This window comes from Pelmatolapia mariae, linkage group LG15 (genome assembly GCF_036321145.2).
Source record: "Pelmatolapia mariae isolate MD_Pm_ZW linkage group LG15, Pm_UMD_F_2, whole genome shotgun sequence".
NCBI classification, from domain to species: domain Eukaryota; kingdom Metazoa; phylum Chordata; class Actinopteri; order Cichliformes; family Cichlidae; genus Pelmatolapia; species Pelmatolapia mariae.
The window spans coordinates 15,753,136-15,776,536 of record NC_086240.1 but is presented as its reverse complement, the minus strand read 5'-3'; the positions used below and the strand labels follow the sequence as shown (position 1 = coordinate 15,776,536).

At 39.0% G+C, this 23,401-nt stretch overlaps 1 protein-coding gene across 2 annotated transcripts in view; it reads left to right on the top strand.

Annotated features, from left to right (window-relative positions):
- lpgat1 (lysophosphatidylglycerol acyltransferase 1) overlaps positions 1-23,401 on the top strand; it is a 60,428-nt gene that overhangs the window by 4,327 nt on the left and 32,700 nt on the right. For both annotated transcript variants that reach the window (XR_010096361.1, XM_063495519.1), the window contains exons 3-4: positions 17,922-18,040; positions 21,480-21,575. Coding sequence is in view for 1 of the 2 variants with exons in the window: in XM_063495519.1 (XP_063351589.1) it covers positions 17,922-18,040; positions 21,480-21,575 (215 nt within the window). In the remaining variant the exon portion in view is untranslated. The remainder of the gene's footprint in view (positions 1-17,921; positions 18,041-21,479; positions 21,576-23,401) is intronic.

The following is a 23,401-nucleotide window of genomic DNA, read 5'->3' as shown; positions in this document are numbered from 1 at the left end:
GATAAAATGGGACGTTAGTTAGATTAATGCTTTGCAATTTTGAAATTTGAAATATCACTTTAAAGCAGGGGTGTCAAACATAAGGCCCAGGGGCCAGAATCAGCCTGGCAAAGAGCTCACTGAACAGCTCTGGAAGTGTGAAGGAGTGCATAGATTTATGAGCTTTTAATTGTATTTTCGTAAGTTTTACATCTTTTTCTATTAATCATTCATAATATGCCAAATTAAATAAGTATTAGATAAACAAATAAATGATATGGTTTTTACAGTGGGTCCACAGGAAAAATACGTTTTCTTTAAATTAATGAAAACTTTGTATTTAATAATTGCTGCATTACAAATCATGATGGAGAGAGAAAAAAATGGCTTACTGAGTCCCCATTTTGATTTCCAGTCAATTGAAACCTTACCATTATCCAGCAGGGGGTTGTTTCAGCTCAGTCTCATTTCAAAAAATTATATATATATATATATATATATATATATATATATATATATATATACTTTTTTTTCACAGACGCTGAATTGTCAAGATTTTAAGTGTCAGTACAAATGTGTAGGTATTGCATTTGAATAGGAAGTACATTTCATAACAGAAGACATTGTGTCATTTTGTTCAGTGAAAGCAGGGTGGCATTACCATGGCAACCGAGAGAGTCCTTTTATTTTTAACCCAATCCAGGATCTTTTTGTAACCCTAACCAAGTTTGTTGCAAATACCTAAACTTTACCAACGGATTCTTTACAATAAATAATTAATATTAATACAAATTTTACAAAATGTGTGAGACTCAAATGTGGTTGGACTGGACGGCTCCAGTAGGACTAACTTTGAATCGATTAGATATCAAGAAAAGACCAGCAGTCGGCGTTTGGTTAGTTTGAAATGTTTGCTGGGCAGATGGACATAGACGCAAGAGATGAGCCAGCTATGATGCAACATTATTATTATTATTATTATTATTATCAAAGTCTGAGTAATGTTATTGTTATAAAAATTCTGCTAAATCAAAGAGCTACCTGCTACAGTTTTATTTCTGCTTAAAAGCTATGTAAATATACTTGCATAGCTTTTAAGAATCCAACTTATCATTATGCAGCTCCAATTTGGTTCGAGCGGTATAATTACAATTGAGGATGTTATCATTATGCAGCTCCAACCAAATTTTATTTGTGGCTTTGATGCTCAGACAGTTCTGACATGTGGGAGACAGAAAAAGCATTAGATGAACTGTTCAGTGGGCAGTCCTGGTTGTCCTTTTGTATGTGACAGTCTGAATTTTGTGCTCAAGGGCACTGGGACAAGCTTGAGTCAGTTAGCACTGTTACCTCTCAACACAAAGCGGACCTGCTCAAACACCAGTTCCCCGCATTGTCTTTGCAATCTTTTAGTGTGGACGACACAGCACTATTTCAGTGTTCTAGTTTTTGTCCAAGGTCACAGTTTTCGACATTTATAGTCCATATTTTTCTTTCCGTGTTCCATAAATGTTGTAGTCTGATATCAGACTTGATCTCAATCTTTAATTGCACATTGCTTCTACTCTAATTTCTAAGGGAAGGGCAATTTGATTTTTTTTCCCCATAAATCTTCCCATAATTTAAATCAACACTAATAGAAACCCTTGCAAGCAAAAGTGAAAACAGTTCAGCACCTTCATTTGCAGCAGGTTCAGTGGCCAGACTTTACGGTGCTGAAAACAAGCGAGTATTGGTTGCTTTAAATGTTCCTGCTGTGGAGCCTAATCATTGCTGTTTGGCTAATAGTTGGACTCCAAATGGGCCTGTGGGTGACTGTGACTGTATTCATGATTGGTCTGCATACCATACTTAACATGATGCTGTGCTGCCTGTGGTTCCTGTTATGTGGGACTTTGCTGTAGATTCATCGTAATAAACACTCTTTTTGCAGTTTTGTGTAATCGGCAGAATCCTAATTGGCATTTAATCTAACAATAAATTGGTCAGATAAGCCATGTTTTAAGAAACTGTGCAAAAACTCTGCTTTCTCTTCTTAAATGTGGATATTTGCTGTTTGCTGGTTTGTTTTCTGTTTCGGTTTTGGTCACACAAAACAAGCTATTTATGTACTTTTGGAATGATTTTAATTAATTATTTATTTTTTGTCCAGTCATCCATCCTATCTTATGAATGGTCTTTTTCCAGATTTTACATGGTATCCATGGTCTGCACCATCATGACCTCACAAAATGTCTTTTTTGGCCATAACTCAAGAATTCATCAATAATTTATGATGAAATTTCACATAAATGTTTAATTGGATGGAATGAAACGTTGCATTTTGACCGAAGCATTTAAGCACAAGGTTGTGATTTTATTTAAACCAATTAACTGACAGCATAGTGTTAAACAAGGAGTCCTCCTAGCTGCTTGTTTTTATTTATGATGTTCCTAAAGACTGATAAGTAAATATCATGGCGTATGATGGATATTATAAGTTGGAGTCTGTTCAGGCTGTGTTTGCAGTCCAGGAAGTCTAGAAATATGTCAGGAAGGACTCAGACAGATTAATACGCTGCAGTCTTAAAGCTATGCTTTTGGTTAACTATCACACATGACGGATGTTGCATCACCTCCTGTGGAGAAACAGAACAGTGGTGCTTTGTAGATATCGTGGATCATTTTATCAGTAACAAACACTCTGATGAGGATGTTTTGGTGATCACAGGGGTAGTTTGTATAAAATTAAATTATAATTACAGATTTTCTCACAGTTTCAGGGGGCAAGGGAAGGCTGAGGGTTAAAGTAGTTATGTTACTATGAGGTGATTGCACTCTTAATCTCTGTTTTGTTTTTTTTAACTAGACACTCAGCCGAGAGCTGAGATTCTTTCCTAATTAATGCACAGTTGTGGGAATTTTGCACCTTTTCTGGTTCTTTGGCTGCTGATTATTAGGGCTGCAATAAAGGATGACATCAGCTTTAAAAATGTGACGACACTTCATGTACTAATATCATGTAAATTTGTTTGTTTTGTTCTGTTTTACTAGTATTAAGCAAAATTGTATAGATGAGTTTGTCCTGTAAAGAGGTTTATGCACCTCTCAAATGGCTGAAGTCAGGACAGAGAGCATCTTTAGTGTGGTTATCAGCAGCTGTGAACATCATCTCATGGATAAGAGCAAACCTCACTCCACAGCATGTCCACTGCAATCATGAATCCATGAACTGAAACATCTGGAAACTTTGAAAGCTTGTTATTTTGGACTGGAAAATACAGTCTTTTTGATTTAATTTGAAGCTTTATCTAAGCTTACGGAGAACCCATTTTTAGTTTCCTATTTGCACGTGATTTTTTTGTTTAAATACTACTGGCACTTTAATTTGTATTACTTAATATTTTTATTTCATTTTTATTCTGACAGTCCTATTGAGTAATGTTAAAAATGCACTGGATTATTTTAAAATTCATGTTTTCTGTGTCATTAATTTAATTTGCTGTGGGACGAGACAACGGTGATATTCATAGGTGGGCAGACTTGAGCAGGTGAGGTACTGGAGCCTTGAACGGAAGGATTGCCAACAGGACGCTAATATAAGAGTTTTTGAAATAATAGTTGACTAATCGACTAATCAAAGAAAAATTGGCAGATTACTCAACTACCAAAATAATCTTTAGTTGCAGCCCTACTGATTATAATGTAAGGCATGCTGCAGTATTTGACTGCAGGAAGGCTCCCCTCTGCAAACAGGTTAACCTGTGAGAAATGATTAACTAGATTTGTGTAGCAGACAAAGCACTGATCTGCAATTTCTTTTGACCAGAGGTTTCACAACTCTTATGTTCTCTCATAGACATGGTTACTATTGTTGAGGAAACTAAATGATGACAGCTGTTGGAGTTGAGCTTAGCTTTCAGTACAGTAATGTCACTGCACGGCGATAAATGTTAAAGTACTTAATCTGTAACTTAAGCAACTGAAGCATTTGGAAGGTTCCAGCCTGTTGATTGAAAGAACTATAACTGCTCCACCAGTGCTGCTAGCTGGTTGGCATGACTCAATAGCTAACATTAAAACACCATTAAGATGCACTAACAGGTATTTCCCTGTTTCACATGTAAAAAGGGCACAGGTACAGTTACATTAAGGAAAAAAGTGCTTGATAACAGCAGCAATAATCAAACCGCCACAATGAACAAGTGACGCACACCTCATGTCACCGTGAGTACACAAAGGTGCCACCCTGTACAGCCATAATGTGACACCTTATACATAATCAAGAGTGTGCGATACATCAGTGAGGACTGCTCACCCTTTATTCCATCACGAGACTCATAAAGGCGTGTCCTGCTGTGTTACACTCTCACAGGATGTATTGCATATATTCACGGCTTGGGTTTCAGAATGAGTATTGCACATAATTTAATCCATTACCCCCCCAAAAATAATTAATTATATTGTAAGGTATTCTAACATTTGGACCAGAGCAGAAGAACTTGCTGGTAGCACTGCAAAAATGGACTGATGCTGCTTGGCGTACAGTCTGTGTGAGCTCTCGTGGTAGTCCTGCAAATGTGCTTAGTAAAGTAAAACCTAAATCTGCTTCAACTAACGAAGGACTGGGCACCATAAGATCAACATAGTTCTAGTGATGTTGATGATAATGTTATTCCTCAGGATCCTCAGACACGTGGCAGTAAGGTGAATCACCTAACATATTTCAATAAATGAAGAAACTCAAAACTGATCCCAGTCTAACAGAAAAGGTGAATTGTTGCTGTGTTTTTGGTCTTGCTGCTTGCATAGTTGTGGGTGGTGTCCATAACATCAACAGGTAGCTGGTGTGTGGAGTTGGCATGCTCTCCCTGTACCTGTGTGGATTCTCTCTGGCTTCCTACAGTCCCAAAACATACATGTTAGATAAATCGTCTATAAGCATGAAAGGTTCTGTCTCTTTGTGTTAGTCCTGTAATGGACTAGTAACCAGGGTGTGCCGCTATCTCCTGCCCTATCAGAGCTTAGCAACATCAGGTGAAGGTTGCTAAGCTCAGATAGGGCAGAGCACATCAACTAGCCTAGACACAGCAGTTCAGACTCCAGAGGCACGTGTCAGGCTAACGGGCTCAGAATATATCAGTGGCTCCAACTTATAATGTTGAAATGACTTGTTTGAATTAGTAAATTACACAGTGCTGAAGTGCAGAGGACAGGAAACGAAAAGCAAAGACACTGATGCAGCTCAATGAGAGGATCACTAAAAAGGAGAAGTGGACAAGAAATTGCACCACTTTTTGTTTATTTATTCATTTTCTTGAAAGAGAATGACAAAAGGAAAAAGAGTGCGAGATCTGTAATTAAGCTCATGAGTAGTATTCACACCAAAGTGTTTGAATCCTTCCTATGAATAGTGTATTGAAGCTGTAATCTCAATAGCAGGGAGCCTGTTTCTTTAACATTAACGTCTACAACTACGAGCATGCTATAAATAAGGTTCAGTATGAACCCTGAGATTGTGTGTTTGTGTTCTGCTGATGCTTTTTTTTTTTTTTTTTTTTTCTTTACAGCATGTTTTGTCCTTTTATTTGTCTGCAGGTTTACTTTATGTCAGCAGAAATAAAACACAGATGTGCTGTTATAGCTGCGACAAAGAGTGGCCGTTAGAATTCATTAGGCCCATTTTTACAGGATAAATCTTGATTGCCAGGACTTTCATGCATCAAATATGAACTATCCCGCTATTAAGAAACATATGTTAAGCAAGGAAGATGCCTCCGAAAGCCTCAAACGTGTGAACCTTAGTGCTCGGTGGAATGTTGTTGTTGTTGTTGTTGTTGTTGTCGTTTTCATTGTTGTTGTTGAAAGCATTGTAACTGTTTGGTCTGATCAGACTGTCATGCTCACAACAGGTGCATTAAAGCTAGTGGGATTAAGTTTTCATTTCATGTTGTGTGAGTGGGTTGACCGTCTGACCTGCGAGGAGATCAAAGATGATGACTGAATGTTCAGACTTTGCACACTTGTTTGCTTTTGTCACTATTTGTTCACCGGGAATGTGACGTTTCCAAGAGAAGCAGCGCATCTGTATACAAGGCTGAGTGTGTGGACTGAATGAAATTGTTCAGAATTGGTATCTGTAAAAGCTGTACTTTCATTAGAATTTATCACCATTCAAACACCATGTGAGCAGCATCAGTATGTTAGCAAGAGAAGTATGCAAACCACAGACAGTATAAAGGGTCGACGTAGCTTTAGCTGACCTTAAAAGATACTTTCCTAAGGATTTTATGGGCTCAGGCAGTCATTTCATTACTTGGGGGTCTTACTGGCTTGTCAATCACAAGTTGTTAGCCAGCGAGCGTGCAGCTTCACAGTCACATTGAACCCTTGTTCGTCACATGCAGTTTCAAAAGACCAAGTTGGCAACACTGAAAACTTTCAACTCATGGGCTCATAACAAGACTCCACGCTGTCTATGTCACTTTATACCACCCACACACCAAACTGCTTGCTAGCATTTATGCAGTCTTACAACTACTTAGTTGCGGTTATAGTGTGATGGAAGATATTCTGCATCCATGAATTCAGAAAGCCCAGACTTTTCCCCCCTCAGTTTCAGTCATTGAAATCAGAATCTGTAAGTCTATAACTTGACTTTAAAAAAAAAAAAAAAAAAAAAAAAAATGTCCCGGGTCTAACAAGGTATTTTCAGCTACTACCTCATTTGTCAAGAGGTCGCCACAGCAGATGGATATACGTGTTTGATTTGGCACTGATTTTATGGCCTTCCTGATGCAACCCTAGTAGAGCTGTGTTGTATCTCTTTGTCTCTAGCTATAGTTAGACATTGGTCTGTTTTACAAAAATCAGTCAGCAGAACTTGGTGTTACAAATCCTGAATGCAAAATGGAAACATTTTGATATGCCGTTAGACTTGGGATGTTTTAGTTTTACTTCCATATTAGGGCTGATTTGTTTTTTGTGTGTGTGTGTGTGTGTGTGTGTGTGTGTGTGTGTAGTTTATGTCCTATAGGGTATGCAAAGATATGCTAATGCTGAACAGTCACTTTCTGGCACCACATGGTCAAAGTTTACAAACCTTGCAAAGGTCATAGGATATCTGATACTGATACTGAATGATGGACTGATCTAATTAGTTTTCTGCTGTCTTGAGTACCAGTTGCTAGCAGGAGAGCCAGCTATGTCTAGACAATGTCTTTGTTTCTAGTGTTTACTTATTTTCTTCCTATAATCAGCCCTGATGTATCGGTATTGTCTGAGTGACAACACCTATCATTCAGGAGAAGTCTGCAGCAGCTACCTTTGTCTTAATGGCAAGCATAAATAGAGCTGATCATTGGTATACTGGCGCCATCTGAGTTTTATCTTTATTTTTTTGATTCTGATCAGTACTAGTTTTGTTCCTTCTACTTGATCAGTAGAAATTAAAACCATAATAATTTATGTTAATCAAGATTAAAAGCAAATTGCCAACAAAATACAGGTTCTAGCTTCTCGGATGTGACTATATGCTAGTTAGTAATCTGATTACTTTTGGGTATTGGAAAGTGAAAAGTCAGGTTAGCCTTTCAGGAATGTTGATTCCTTCTTGCTGTCTACGCCCAGTACAATCATTCTTTTATAGAGACAATAACATGCTGATGATAACTTATCATCACATTGTTTTTCTGAATACCTACTCAAGAATATATGCTTTTGTGCTGATAGGAGTTTCAAGTGATTAGATGCTTCTAAATGATTAGAAGTATAATTAAAAGAACAATTTTGGATGTAGTGTTGTGCATATATTCTCTCTAATATCCCCATCAAGGGGGGATAACTGGGGATAACTTTCAGTGTTCCATGTTATGGCATAAGACTGAGCATGTTTCAGGTTGTCTGAGCAGTAGACAGTGGTCGGCTGGAGTAAATTCATTCTGAAGCTGATTTTCATTTGTCAAAGCCTCCGTGCACCCACGGAAATGTTTGCAGTTACTTGGCTGATTAGACTTGTTCTTTGGACTGTGTGGGTGTCCACAGATCATCTTTGACGGACATTTCCTTGACTGTCTCGAGCTATTTGTGTTGCACCTGTTAGGCTGAGACAGCTTTGCTCTCTTTTCAGGATTTCATCAACCTCCGCTTACGTCAGTCTTTGTCAGCATTCTGTTCTGTTTGACCTCAGCGTTGCTGGTATTTTGAGTCATTTATCCTACTGGCTAACAAGGTCTTTGTCCTCGGTAATCAAAGAAATGCATATAGATGAAAGCACCGATAGAATATTCACTATAAAAACAACAGCATGCACTGTTAAAAGCTTTTACCTAGAGTAACAGTACTGTCGGTGTCTTGGCACCACTTTGGTAAATGTTTAATGTGTGTAGTGCATGAAAACATACTGTAGGTTTAAATGGACTTGGAGTCATGTCTTGTATCATGAGTGAAGGAGTGAACTAGAGTGGAATAATGGCCCTGCAGCTCGGGATCAGTGGAGAGGGCGATAGCATGAATGGAAATTAACATCTCTTTTGTTCTGAAGCCCTGAAACATGTTTGCATAAGTGGAGGCTGACGTTTAAATCCCCGGTGTGCAGAGAGAGACTGTGGGGTATTGATGTGGATGAACACTGTGCATTATGCGGTAAATCCATGTTTTAATGTCGATATGTTGTAACACAACAAACTTTTAGAGCAAAATGATGAGGTCAAACTGGCTTTTAGCTTTTGAGAGTAAGAATTTAAAAGCAATTCATGATACTCCACATTCATTGTATTGAACTGACATGGAGACCTTGATAACTGGATTTAACCTGGTCTTTTACTGTGTAGGGCTGTCTGTTCTTCACACTCACTGGACATGACCTGCTCCTGTATTATGAGAACAGAGTTATGGTAACCAGTAATTGATATTTTCATTTAATTTTGTCCCTCAACCTTCAGGTTAATGTTTAGAGGCGTGCTATCATTGCTGCTGGACTTGGCACAAAAAGAAAGGATAAAAAAATCGATGTGGGGTAGAGTCCCCAGCCCAAACTATATTTAGTCATGAATGTATCCTGACCTGTTCGAGGGTTTTGAAGGCAGATAATCATTTGAGAGTTGAAAAATAAAAAAAAGTCTGTTGCTTGGATTGTGAGGTTTCCAAACTTTACTATTTCAGCAGCAATGTCCATGGCATGTTACGGAGCACCTGTTCCCAAAATCTAAACTGCCGCACCTCAATTTGAAATATGAAACTTCTCAGCGGCCCACACCAACCTTTATTCACAAATCTGATCATCACGCTGCCCTCGTGAGCTTTCTTTGTGTTTTCTGCCATTCATTTTGATATTCTGCTGATTTGCGTTTTGTGGGTTGATTTAAATTGGAAAGCTGTGCTTGAATTGCGTGACAGTTCCTTCCCACTATCAACACGAAAATGAAAACTGTTCAGGATCAAACGGTTGAGTAAGAATGACAGTTGATAAATCCTGTGGCTTTGTTTCACTGGATCTGTTTTTAATTGTAAACGTATGATGGCAACTCTGACTAAACTTTACATCAGAAATCTATATCATACATTTGTCTGTTGTGAATCACTTCTTTGGCCCAACTTTACCATCTTCCGAGGCCCACTGTGTGGCCATGGACTGCTTTCTAAGGCTTTTTATGTATATTTTCTGTATTTACCAGAGCTTTAATAGTCTCAGTTGTGTGTTTACCTTTGTTGCATTCCACGTTACTAATAAACAGTAACATGGAGCAAGCTTTCTCTGTTAAGTGTTGTCAGTTGTTCGTGCTCGCAGCTACAGAGTGAGTACTTTAATATCTGCTAATGAAGTGCTGAATAAATTGCACACTGAATGACTAAATCCTTTTTGTGAGCATGCTGAACAGTTAGCAGCAGGTACAGTTACTCAAGGTTACTCAAGTACATTTTAAAAAATGAAACGACAAGGTAATAATTGAGTGAGTCATGCAGAAACTGTCAATACTGACAGGTTGTTCAAATGCCTTTTTTCCTGAACTCATGAAAGCAGATCTTATTCCTCTTTTAGAGGAACTAGAGCGGTGCCCATTCAGAGAGAGCGTAACCCATGTTTATTTACAGATTTCCCCTAAATGCATCACATGCAGGTAATCACTGAGTCACTAAAATGGTGCTTTTGTAGTTAAAAAATGAAGTTAAATGATCTCTGTTGCCCAGTCTTTGGCATTTTTCTAGTGTGTTTTATTCACAAAATAACAAGATATTTGCGATATGCCTAATTGGGTCTACATTTATTTTATTACTGCACTCTATGTCTTTAGCTACACCCAATTCAGGTTGTGTTTTGGTCTTGATAAATAAAAATTTTCTTGTAACTACCGCTAATAGTTTTATTCTAGTACTTCAGCTTAAGCAACGATGATAGCGCTTGTCGTCCAAAGACTTTCTATCTAGAGAAAGTAAAGGTCGTAATTGGGTTTTGGCAGTGAACCAGACGAAACTTGTGTTATTCATTTCTCAATTTCCCTCTGCATGGTTTCCATGCAGGTTTCCCCAGGCACAGGAGTATGCTCCTACCTGCCTGGGCCTGTTGTCTCTCATCCCTCCAGTGATGGCAGAAGAGGCCAGTGGGGAGTGGCAGACGCCCTTGGGAGACAGGCTTCACGGTCAAAGTCCCTTCCTATCAGCTCCACCTGATTTGCTTGACACTTAGTTGAATTCTGTTTTTAATTTCACAAAATCCACTCTAGAAAGACAGGGTTTTTAAGCAATAAGTGTCTAGACTTAATCGGTAACTGTGCCACATACTTGTAACCAAATCCCCCCCCCCCCCCCCCCCCCCCCCCCCGAATCATGCAGCTATACACTCTGGTGGAAAGCCACTTTTGTGAAGGAGATGTCATGATACCTTGCCAATTATCTGTCCTCGACAGAGAGAAGCAAGTATAGGGATGGACAGGCAAGGTCAGCGGTACACCGTTTAGCTGACCATAGATACCGGATTAGACATTGTGCCTGCAGCCTGGCTGTCATCCTGCTGCACAAACTGTGTCATCTCTCAAAGACAATTTCCCTAATGTATTCTATCTGACAGATGACCCATCTTTGTGATATCACTTATTCGCCCACAAAAATAGGGACTTCAGCTAGCATGAAGGCATGCTCCTTATGAAATGACATTGCCTTCAGGGTACTTGCACCCCATATACCCATGTCACTGTATCACAGATATGTCATTTTTCACAAAGTATGTGGCTGATGTCTGTGTGCGTGTGGATCAGGTGTCTTATCTTTGGAGGTTAAACAAAGGCCTAATTAAAAATGCAAATAATAAATTCAGTTCTTTATTCTATTCTTTATTTTCTTTATTCTGCTTTTTTTTTTTTTTTTTTTTTTTTTTTTTTAACCCTCAGTGAGATCTTTTTATGAGGATTTGAGATGCAGGTACATTCAAATACAACCTTGGAAACCAGCCTGTGACATGTGTTAGAGAAATGTAATTCAGCAGCTGGTGTATTGCTGCTGTTAGTTCTTTGTATTTTCTTCATTTACTGAAGCTTTAATATCTCAAATGTCTACCATGGAAGGTGCTTCCTCCATTAAGTGTCATCAGTTGTCTTTCATGCTTGCAGCTACAGAGTGAGTTCTTTAATAGCTCTAATGAAGTGCTGAATTACTTGTGGATTGGCACTGTATGACTAAATCATTTTGTGAACATGCTAAACAATTAGCAGCAGGTGGAACAAGTTAAAAGTCAAAAGCAAAATTTTTCAGAAACACACGAAACACAGATCTTACTCTTGTAGAGAACCTAGAGCCCTGCCTGTAACCCATGTTTATATAGCTGTCATTTATAGATGTGACCTAAATACATTGCATGCAGACAATTATTAAGTTAATGCTTGGGAAAAGAGGACCGCTGGAAGGACGCATTTGCTGCGTGCATTTGTTTTAGTGCAGAATCAAGAACTGTTCATGCAGATAAGGTGTGAATGATATCATCTGTCACACGAAACCAGAAACAATAAATCAAATGAAATCTTTGTTAGAACTTTTTGGCCTGCTCTCATTTTTGATAGCATTACAAAGGCATGTTCGAGGGGTAAGACTTGATTTAGCCTCGTCCGCATGTAAAATGTTTTGCTTGTCAGATTGTTTTTGTTGGTGATGGCTGATTTCAGGCTCTGTGCATCTGGTTACCACCATGTCACCATATTGACAAAAGTATTTGCTGATATATCTTCAAACACAAATGTGCTTGAGTTGACATTCTTAATCATAGGGTTTAATGTGATGTGGTCCCACCCTTTGCAACTAAAACAACTTCAACTCATTTTGACCATTCATACAGAAGTTCCACTCCAAGCTTCGCTCGTCCATGTCTTTATAGACCTTGCTTTATGCACTGGTCATGCTGGAACAGGAAATGACCATCCCCAAACTTTTTCAACAAATTTGGGAGCTTGAAATTGTCCAAAATGTCTTGATAATGCATTAAGCATTATTTCACTGGTACTAAGGGAGCAAGCCCAACTCCTAAAAAAAAAAAAAAATAACTCCATGCTATAATCTCCTCCCCCCAAACTTCTCACTTGGCCCAATGCAGTCAAACAAGTACCGTTCTCCTGGCAACCGCCAAACCCAGACTTGTCCCTCAGATTGCCAGACGGAGAAACGAGATTCGTCTCTCCAGAGTCTCCTTGAAGGGTGCGTGTGTAGTGTAGTCCACACAGACCCATGTGCTGATCACTATATGGCACTTACACTACTCAGACCAGCGTACTCACAAATCCTGAAATTGAAACAAACCTTTAAGGGTTTAGCACTCATTTGTTATCTTAAACTTGTGCTAAGAGGCTTTGGAATGCATCAAATGTCCTTATAAAGATGGCCAAAAATAAACATCCTCCTACACACGGAGCAGAGCAGGCAGCAGTCACTGTAGAGGAAACACTGGTAACTGAGAAGAGAAAAAGGAGAACTACTCATCTGACGAACTTCAAACAATGTGCTTTACCTGCAAAGTTTGAATAAAATGAACACAGATGGACAAACAAAGACTGGTGTTCAGTTTTTTCACACAAGTCTTGTTTTGGGTTCCGCCTGTTATGTAAGTGACACAATGAACAGATTTAAAACTTTTATTTCAGGGACTTTTATTTGCTCGGGTAAAATTAGTCTTGAATCATAGAGTTGGGATAAATTGGCAATTAAGAAGGCTTTCAGTTCTATTTGAATTTATTTTAATTAGTGTGTCTTGAAGACTTCCTTGAAGATGCAGCTCATGCAGCACCTGGCTTTTAGCAACTGCTCGCCACCTTGTGTTTGGAAACACTGAACTCGTTCCCAAGACCCAGAGGCAAAGTGAAACTAAAGGTTTTGCTTTTCTCTTCGTTGAAGCCCTAGTATTTCAGGCTGTTTACATTAAAAAGCAGAGTGAGTTGTCTCAGGCAAAGAAGAAGCAGCAGAAGGAGAAGCTTGCCACATAAATTTCAATGGGAAAAATTGCAGCGCAATATTACGTTGCCCACAAAAAAATTTACATGATTGATTTCGTAATGCCCTCTTTGCACACCTCTTTTTATTAAACCTGTAGCCCTTGTGTGTGTAAACTCACACAGTAGTGGGAACAAGAAATGTGAGCTTCCCGTTTTAACCAAATGAACACAAACACTTTTGCACGTTCTGTCTTCTCTCTAAGCTACCATGTGTACAGAAATTGTCATTTGAGCTTCTTCTTTTTTTAAATTTCTGCTGAACTTCAACCAGACGTCTTGCATCTATCTGTATCTGGCAGTGTGCAGTAAACTAGAGCTTTTAGCACATGTGTGAAAATCATTGACTTCCCTGTGTGCTACATATGAGGAAGGACATTATTCCTGACCCCATTCTCCTGATATTATCTGAGGCACTTGTGTGGAAAAATCCTCTATCTTTATATCATGAAATTTGCTTCTCCACAGACAGGAAGAGCTCAGTCACTCTGTACCCTAGAGCCTAACTGATGCAACATTTGCAATACACAGACCTGGAAATTGTCAGACCCTCCTCAAACTACAAGGCTCACAAGTAGACTACTGCAGCCCAGCTGAATTTTTCCCCTCCTTGATGCTCCGTTTATGTGCAAAGCTGCTGGAGTGTGTTTAATGTGGACAGGAAGCTTCATGTGTTCTCCTGCAGTGCTACTGTTGTCACCCCTTATCTTACATGAACCATGTTTCCTTCATTGTTGCAGCTCCCTGTGTATTCTGACAACAATCAGAGGTGAATGTAGTGAAATAGCCCTGATGCTCTGTATAGAGGCCTGACAATGTAAATCAGAAAGAGATCCACTGCTATAGCCGCTGACGAGCACTGGACATTGTTAGACAGATCACACTTGACAGGTAGAAACATTGTATTACTTGGAAACAGTAGCGAGTCTATCATTAAGCTCATAGTAAAGGCCTATTTAACAATCATGGTGGTTTATAATTATAATCTGTAAGGCTTCATGATTTTCGTTTTATTTAGTTATATTTTTTAAATTGAATTGAGTTTGGTTTCAGTTAGTTTCCAGAGTGGAGTTGCTCATTTTAGACTAGGTTTGGTTGGTTGTAAGCTCTCCAGCTAGTTGTGGATCTAATCTGGGGTTTTCTCCTATTTGGGTGTACATGGAAAACCTCCCAAGTGACCCTACTACCTCAACTACCTCCTTTCGACACAGAGCAGCAGCGGCTCAATTCCAAGCTCTTCACCTTGTCTCTATGGTGAATCCTAGCCATGCTACAGAGAAGCCCAATTTCTGCTGTTTGTATTTTTGACCTCGGTCCCTTAGTCATCGGTCTTTTAGTCAGTCTTAGAACCATAGTTTGAATGGAGGTTAACTAGTAAATTTACATTTTGGCACGGCTCTGCTTTACGATGTTAGTCTGGTATAGTGCTCGGATTACTGCTGACACCACCTCGTGCTCCACCTTCATCTCACTCTTCGATCTGTTCTCAGTAGACTGTGCAAAGTTGTGTTTGACCTGTGTTAGCTTTACCTGCCACAGTTTACACTCAACTTTGTTTTTGGCGTGAGTCCCACACTACAGTGGCTAACATTGGCCTAACGCATGCGCAATCAAACAAAAAAAAAAAAAAAAAAAGTCCATCTGTTGTGTTGACGCCTTAGGGAAATAAAGGAGCAGCCTGAGCTTTTGCATGTTTCTTCTGTTTGAACAGCAGCATCTCGTCTCACCATCTCAGACACATCATCATTCACACATGGTAGTTAGTTTTGCATTTGATTTTAATTTTTGTGGTTGGAAAATGCATTCTAGGTGCATTATTGCAGCCTTCAGTGAGCAACACGGTATTACATGCTTCAATATGACGGTTGAAAACAAAGAAATTATATATATTTGATAAAAAAAACAAAACCAATATGGCATTGGATTTTTATTTTAAAACCTTAATGCAGGTATACACAAATATTGATATTAAACCAGGTCCTGAACACACAAAACCACAGCAGTTTTAATTTCCCTTTCCTTTGTTGTGTGCTGTTGCACATGGCGGCTACATCGCCTGTGAAAGTTGTGGTGCTTACTGCTATGAACATGAAATTGTTTCGATTGGCTTAATTGAACAATAAGTGGGTGATCATTTATCCAGTGTTTCCATAACTATTTCACATTATTTATTTATTTGTTTGTTTTAATTGAATCAGATTTCTTTGTAAATGTACTTTGTCACAATGTCTAAATGTCACTGGCTGTGGCATCTGGCATTAAAGTTGTAAACTGAGATAATGAGTCATATCTGCATAACATTTTGTGGGATCATGATGAGACTGGTTCTGTGGGTAGATGAGACCTGGGTGCACCTGTGTGCAGCAGTGTGCCCTGCTTGATGTTTCTGTACTTGGCCCACAGAACTGCAGCTTGCAGCTATATTTTGCTTAGTCTTATTTATATCAGTTTGACGGTGAACAAAGGCCCGGTTCCCTTTAGACGTACATGGATTCCTTACGTGGTTTCACTGAGGAGGGAAGAATTATTTATGGACATGCAAATAAGGCTCAGCTCTGTTGTAACAGGATGTAGACCTAACGTTCTGCTTATCCAAATGAAAATGTTATTTCTGTCGGGGCGTTCCCATACCAACAACAATGTTGTCTGTCTGACACATATCCTGATGATTATTTTAGATTTTGCTGTGTTGTTGTTGTTGTTGTTTTTATTACTAAAAATAAAGTTCACCACCCCCAAAAATAACATTTTTATACTAAATGTTTGTGTCTGTATCATAATTTAGACCTTTTTGGGGAAATAAATGCATAGAGTCTGATTTCGTACACTGCATAAAATAACATTTTCATCATTAAAGCAGCATTTGAAAGTCATCCTTTTATTTGTAATGGGGCTGTTCCTCTTCTTTGCTCTGCCAGGTCAATAGAGAAAGTGACTGTGCTACCATTTCCTGAAACTCACTTCTCTTTCCTCATTTCCAAACCACAGACCAACAGTTTATTGTTTACCTTCAGCTCAGATGAATATGCATGTTCGGTGCTGACTAATCCGGCACAGCGAAACTCATGAAAATCCACTGTACATGATGTAATCATCCAAGGCACCTCTGCCATGGTCTTAGACCCATTGGGCACATTAACAGAACAGTGTAAATGTTTATACAGCCCATTTTAGGAGGTAGATACGTGTGAATAAACCTTCTGATCCAGGTAGGGAGAGTATGCAAAACAGGCTGATAGTTTATCACAGTGCAGGAATAGTTATGGCAAGAGGAACAAGAAACAAGGGATACAGTCTCTGTTTTTCAACCAGAGGTAGAACTACGGACAGAGACAAAGTGGATTTCACTAATAGAGACACCTTGGCACTCCCTCTGTTGTTGCTGTGTTGGTGAAATAAAACACCTGTCTAGCTCACTAATGCTCACAGTAAACCTGTTGGCTTAAACAAACTGTTTTTGATTCCTCTGTGTATTTATTTCTCAGCTTAATACCTTTAAATCCTTAACAGTTTACAGTGAGCGCTGATGTGTCTGGAAGCAGACCAGGAATTGCAGATGGATTGAAAACATTCATTTTTCCGCTTGGTCGTTCCAAATTGGAGTGCCTGAATGGAAAAACTTTTGGAAGATACAGTTTGATTGTTTGGCTATTTTGATTTTTAAAAAATGGTTTAAAAAAAAAAATAAGGCTGAGCTTGCAACTTTGGCATATATATAATTATTTATTGAAGTTTCTATGTGATACTTCAGTGATGACAGTATGAGTGAGTGAGCAGGATGTGTTTTAGGCTCTAGTCACACAGGCCTAGAGACCAGTTGGTGTCCAGTTGACAACAATTGGTCGTTAAAGAAAAATATGCATTTCATGACTGGTATTAATATTTGCTTAAGTATACCGTGCTCCATGGAAATCCTGCTTGCAATTGCTTTGGTTGCTAGCAGATTACCTGAGTTGCCACAGTTTGAGTGGAAGACACCTACTTGCCTGCAACGAGTCGCAGACTCCTTTCAGAATTGCAGAAAAAAAACTGGGCCTTCATCAATTTCAATATATATATATATTTTTTTTGTTCTTATTTATTCCCCCATTTGTCCCACAGAAATGACAAATTAATCTTAATTGATCTTAATTTCCCGGGTTTTGCTTCTTTCAGCTGTTCATCACAGTGTTGAAAAATAACTTGCACAAAACATTTGGTACAACAAATAAGTAACAGCCACCGATGGAGAGAAGAGAAGTAAGAAAGTCTGAGGAGGTCAGAATAACTTGAAATAAAAGAGAACCTTTGCGAGGCAGATAAGCCATGGCATAATAATGCATCTTGCAGTGTAATATCACTGTAAGATGTTACACTGCAGAAACACAGGAGGTGGTTTAGTGAAAACTAATGTAAATACAAACTTTGTTTACATTAAAGCTCCAAAGGTTTGAAGAGTATTACTTGCACAGCGTGTTTTTCATTAAAGTGCATGTGTCTTTTTGTTTTGTCTCACAGTAACAGAATGGGGTGATGATGTGCGGCCGATCTCCGAGGAAGAAGCCATGGTCATCGTCAACCACCAATCAACAGGAGATGTGTGCACACTCATGATGTGCCTGCAAGACAAGGGAACGGTAAGAAAGGACAGGGATGTGTTGCTTTCTTGTGACCTCCCCTTTGGGGAAAGTGTGTAACACTGTTAAGGATGCACTGTCAACATCTTTACACAAAAAGCAGTGCGGACGTTTGGACCTGCGGGCTGTTCCTGTGAGAACAAACATCACCCTGAAAAGCCTTTCGGCTAAAATTATGTTCATTTGGAAACATAATTCTTGTCTCAATTCATCCTTAAGCATTTCACATTAATGTGGCTGTTGTGACTTTGTGCATCATGCCAGTTTTCAACGTTTCACCTCTGTTGTAGTAACTGAGGAAAGCGAGGACACACAGTGGTGTGCAGTGGGACACCACTTTAATAAACGAATAAATAAAAAACATGTTCTATTTATTAATTAATTAATTAATTAATTTAATGAAATGATTGCTGTGAGTCTGATTCGAAAACAAATACAGGAGTCGGCCACTTTGAACAGCCGTTTTGCTTACTGCGTTAGGGAACTCCAGCTGTGAAGTGATCAAAATGACATGATATGAAAACATAAAACAGCTAAAGTTGAATTTTTAAAAAATTATTGTTAAAATGAATGCTGCAGGAAGCTCATACTATACACTCATGCTGCCTGCTTAAGGCTTTCTTTGTGACTTTGTGAAATAATAATAGGAAGTAAGTTACTCCACGCTCACCTTTACCTGACATGTTTTACTGCAGCAAGCCAAAGTTGGTGTAATAGATTTATATGAGGAAAAACAAATGCCAGGTACTTGCATCATTTTGAGTCCGCCAGGTAACAGGATATCTACCCTTCTTTTTTTTCCCCCCTCAATGTTTTCACTTCTTTGCTTATGTCGAGGCTGCTGGCTTGTGGCAAGGTGGATGGTTAGTTTTATTTTTAGGCACTTTTTCTCTGTTAGCATCTTTAAAATGTGTTTTTTTTTTTAAGTTGGGTGAGAGTGATTGTAACAATAAACCTAATCTGATAGTTCAGTCATTTTTGCTGTGAATCCCCCTGCCATCTAATTTTGGAACTTTGTGTTTTAACTCGCAGTGAGGAGCTTCCACGATAACATTATTTGGTGTGTGGCTGTGAGGTGCGCAGTCAACAACTGCTGGCAGTAGTGCTGGGCGATATGGAAAAAATATTTATCACGATATGAATTCTTTTATATCACGATAACGATATATATCACGATATACCACCTGACCTGTGGTCATCTGGAAAGTATGCAGTCTGTAAACAGCGAGTGGAGAGGGTGCAGTCTTTCTTTTGAGTTACCGTAAAGCATGTCGCAAATCCGGGTGCACGTAAAGCAGCACCATGTCGCAAAACCACAAGACAGAGTTTCTTTGCGAAAAATATCATTTTTTTTATACTTTATTTTCTCTAGCATAAAGTTCAGAGTATGTATAGTGAGAAGACAACACTAATATATTTGCCACAGGCTATTTAACCCTTTAAGACCTACCATAGAACCAAGTCCGCCAGAGCTTATGTTTACATTTTACATGCTGTAGTGCCATTTGTGGGAGCATTTCAAGTTGCTATACATCAATACAACCATTATAGCCCAAATTTTAATATTATGTATGCATTGAGTCCGTAGAAACTACATAAATTGCAAAAAAAGTGCAATAAACTACAAAAAAATTGAAAATCGTTTTTGTTTTGTTTTTTAGATATATTTCTAGTTAGAGAAATTTAAGAGGCTTATCCCTCAAAACTGTAAATACAAAAAAGTTGCACAAAATAGTTTCCAACCACAAGAAATTTATTTTGAGTGTCTTCATAGTTTTATGTTTGAGATACACTAATTTTAATATACTACAGGAAAAATGAAAATAAATATTATAATGCAAATTTGCAAAAAAAACCAGCATGTGCATCAAAATAACAGTGTAATTTGACTTCTAAGCATCCCAGAAAGGATACAGAAAAGCATAAAGTCAAACATGACTTTTAAAAACACCAACATAGGCTTTGAAGCTAAAAAACTAAATTTTCCACGAAAATGACGTCACTTCCGGTTTCGGCCAGGTAATGGCGGACATGCGATAGTTCACGCTGACTTATATTCCAACGTAGGAAGTGTTATGAACAGCTGAACGGATCGGCAAAGCGTGTTTCTGGAATATTATGTTTTTGTTGCTGCAAGTCTGGAATATTATGTTTTTGTTGCTGGAAGTGCTTTTTATGCAATTTTTGCAAAGCTATATGTGGAAGGAAATCGTGACCTAGGGCAAGCTAATGGAATAAGATGTAAGTACAACTCGGTTTCATATGCAAAAACAATTATTGCGCTACCTTACGTGGTTCCAGTTCTACAGGGATTTAAAAATAGTTAGACAAAACGGAGTGTGCCTGCTCTGACCGGTTGTAAAGGGTTAATGATATATTTTATGTAATAATTTATAAAATTAGGGTTAGAAACGATAGAGACGATAGAAGACAAATGGCACGATAGAAACTTTTCTATCGTCCACACGATATATATCGTCATATCGCCCAGCACTAGCTGCCAGAATGGCATAAATTATGGCACCAAGATGTGAACTCTCCTAACCCTGCAACTATTTACTTGTTTGTGTGTTGCGCATGTGTCAAACAGACCAATGGACATGCATGAGGCTAACCAGCTGGTCACCGGTCAGGACAGAGGATGCTGAAAATGAGTTGATGTTGCTTGACTTGTAAATTAGTCACCAGGAACACCCCCAATTTTAACTGTCTAGTCCGCTGCTAACGTCACAATAAAAATTGTTTTTGACCGCTACAGGAAATTTTCCCTTTGAAATTTTAGTGATGTTTAGTGAATTCCAGCGTTTTCAAGTGTTTTCAAACTACTGTTGTACTGTGTTAATAGATTCATGCTTTGAGTTTTAATAGCACCAAGGGGAATGTGTTTATTATCTCCTTGAGAAAGAGCAACAGTGATGGGAGTGTGCAGATGCTGGCTGCCTTGCATTTTTTCACACCGATCACTGTAAACAGGCAGGGAAGTGTAATGTCAGTGCACATGCACACCTATTCCTCCAGGAGCGATCACTAACTTCAGTCAACATGTGTTTAGTTAAATGCATGTCATGCCTGCGTTCTTTTAGGGCTCCTGTTAATTGGCTAGCACTATCAAAAAAAAATCAATGCAGAGGGCAGTGTTGTTGTGTTTTCCTTTTTTTTTTTTTTTTTTTTTTTTTGCTGAGAGCTGGCATTGGATCGTGGCAGCCGAGCTACACTGCACAAACATGATGACATGATTCGCCTCAACAACCACATCCCGGCCCACTTTATCCTCTTAGCACTGAAAGGACAGTAAGCCAAAGCCACATGGGTGCAGGTCATGAGGGCAGAAATGCTCAGAGGGGCAGCATCAGTTTGTGCTGTTGACATAAACTGTGCTTATTTAATTTCTTTTTTCGTTTTTTATTTAAATGATTATTGAATTTCTTCTTTCTTGCAGGTGGTACGAAAAATGATGTGGCTGATGGACCACGTGTTTAAATACACCAACTTTGGCCTAGTGTCCTTGATCCATGGGGACTTCTTCATTAGACAGGTAAGTAGCCCAAAATCTGGAGGTCTTACTTTTATCTTTACTTTTGACTTTAATGGGTTTTTTTCTTTTCTTTGGTTGTCAGCATTAACACAGTCTGCTTCACATTCTTAGCCTATTTTTTTAATTGGCATATTAGCCTCAAAGCTTGCAGAAACACTTTTTTGCCGAAGGATAAAAGTCTATTTTTCCACACTTGTCAACACCTTGTTTTCTTCCCCTGAAGTTCTGAGAGTTCAAACCACAGAGCTTTGAAGTCGCAACCCATCTCATTAAACCCCAGCTACTAGAAGCCTGTTATTTCTGCGCTGTCCACAAGTGAAGCTGCTATCCATCTGCTTGTTCCAGCTGGACAGCAGATATGTTAGCAGGCTTTCCTGCAGCCATGGTGTCCCGAGAAGGGGAAAATGTCAGCGGAGAGTGGTGTGGGAGGCCTGCTGAGCCCCTCTGGGTCAGACTGGGCTCTTTTGTTGTGGGGGCAGCTGAAGCAGAGCTCTGACAGGACTACACACACATCCTACAGGGCTCTGACTGGCCAGGGAATTCTTGGAATATCATGCAAGTTTGAGAGGTTAATTTTAGGCAAGACTGATTTGTGCTAAACTCATTAGTGTCAGTGATACACTTACACAAAACCAAGGGGACATCTATTAGATATCAACTACAACAGCACAGCACATCTATATTACTGTGGCAATTTCCAAGTTTTACCAAAAAATGGGACATGAGCATCTTGACATCACAACGATGAAAACCACGAGAGAGGACGGGCTACACAAATGCAAAAGCTCAAGTACACACAGAGAGGCAAGCGACAGCAAAGAAGAAGGGGCAAGACACCAAAATAATCACAAATATAAAAAGAGGTGTACATCTAGTGAACGTAGATTAGTCATGACACATAATATAGTGATCTGCAATAGTATTATTTAGTTGCATTATTTTTGACTACAAATAAACTTTTAAAAAGGTTTTTCTAAAGACAAAGCAGATTTTTCATGATAGGCATTCAGTCATGAAACTGAAGCCATATATTCATATTAATCACCCAGACTATTGTACCCCTGTGTCCCAGAGTACACAGGATGTAATAAACATTTATCGGGTTACATAAACATTTGTTGCCTTGGATGTTAGAAATCAGCACGTTTAACTTCACTGAGTAAATAAAGCCAGTGAACCTAAACGGAACTAGCTTCCAACTGGACAAAATCTCGGAGGTCATGACTTAATATTAAACAGAAGCGCTGCTGAGGGGCTGTCTGTGTTGATCCACATTTGTTTTGTTGAATGAGAAAGCTCCCACGCTCCTCACGCTTATCATGCTGTTGTTGCACTTTCTGAGCTGAGCAGAAACGCCCTGACAAGAGGGAATTAAATTTTTTAGGTCATGGAAATGCTTTGCCGCGGAATTTCACATCAGGCACCGTGCCGAGGGTGAAGCACCCCGAGCCTGCTAACAGCCAGCCAGACAGGCCGTAGTGGGAAGTCTGAGCGGGCTCAGTCATTTCTGCCGCCCTCGTCTCTCTCTGCAGTCCCCTCTGGCATTCCTGCGCGTGCATTCTTGACATCCTTCCTCAGAATCTTTCACACATCCACACAGTGCAGCAAGCAGCTGCCCCGGCCACCCTGAGCATCTGCTGTCCACCCAGGCTGCCAGACGTGTCTCAGACATTGTTATGCAAAACACAATGCACCATTCTTTAAAGGAAATAACAGTTATAAGCACACCTCAAAATTACAGTTCTTGCTTTTAATTTTAAGGTGTAGATTTCAAGAATATATATTTTTTAAAAAAAGCTTACTTTTCCTTTCTTTTTCTTTCCAGT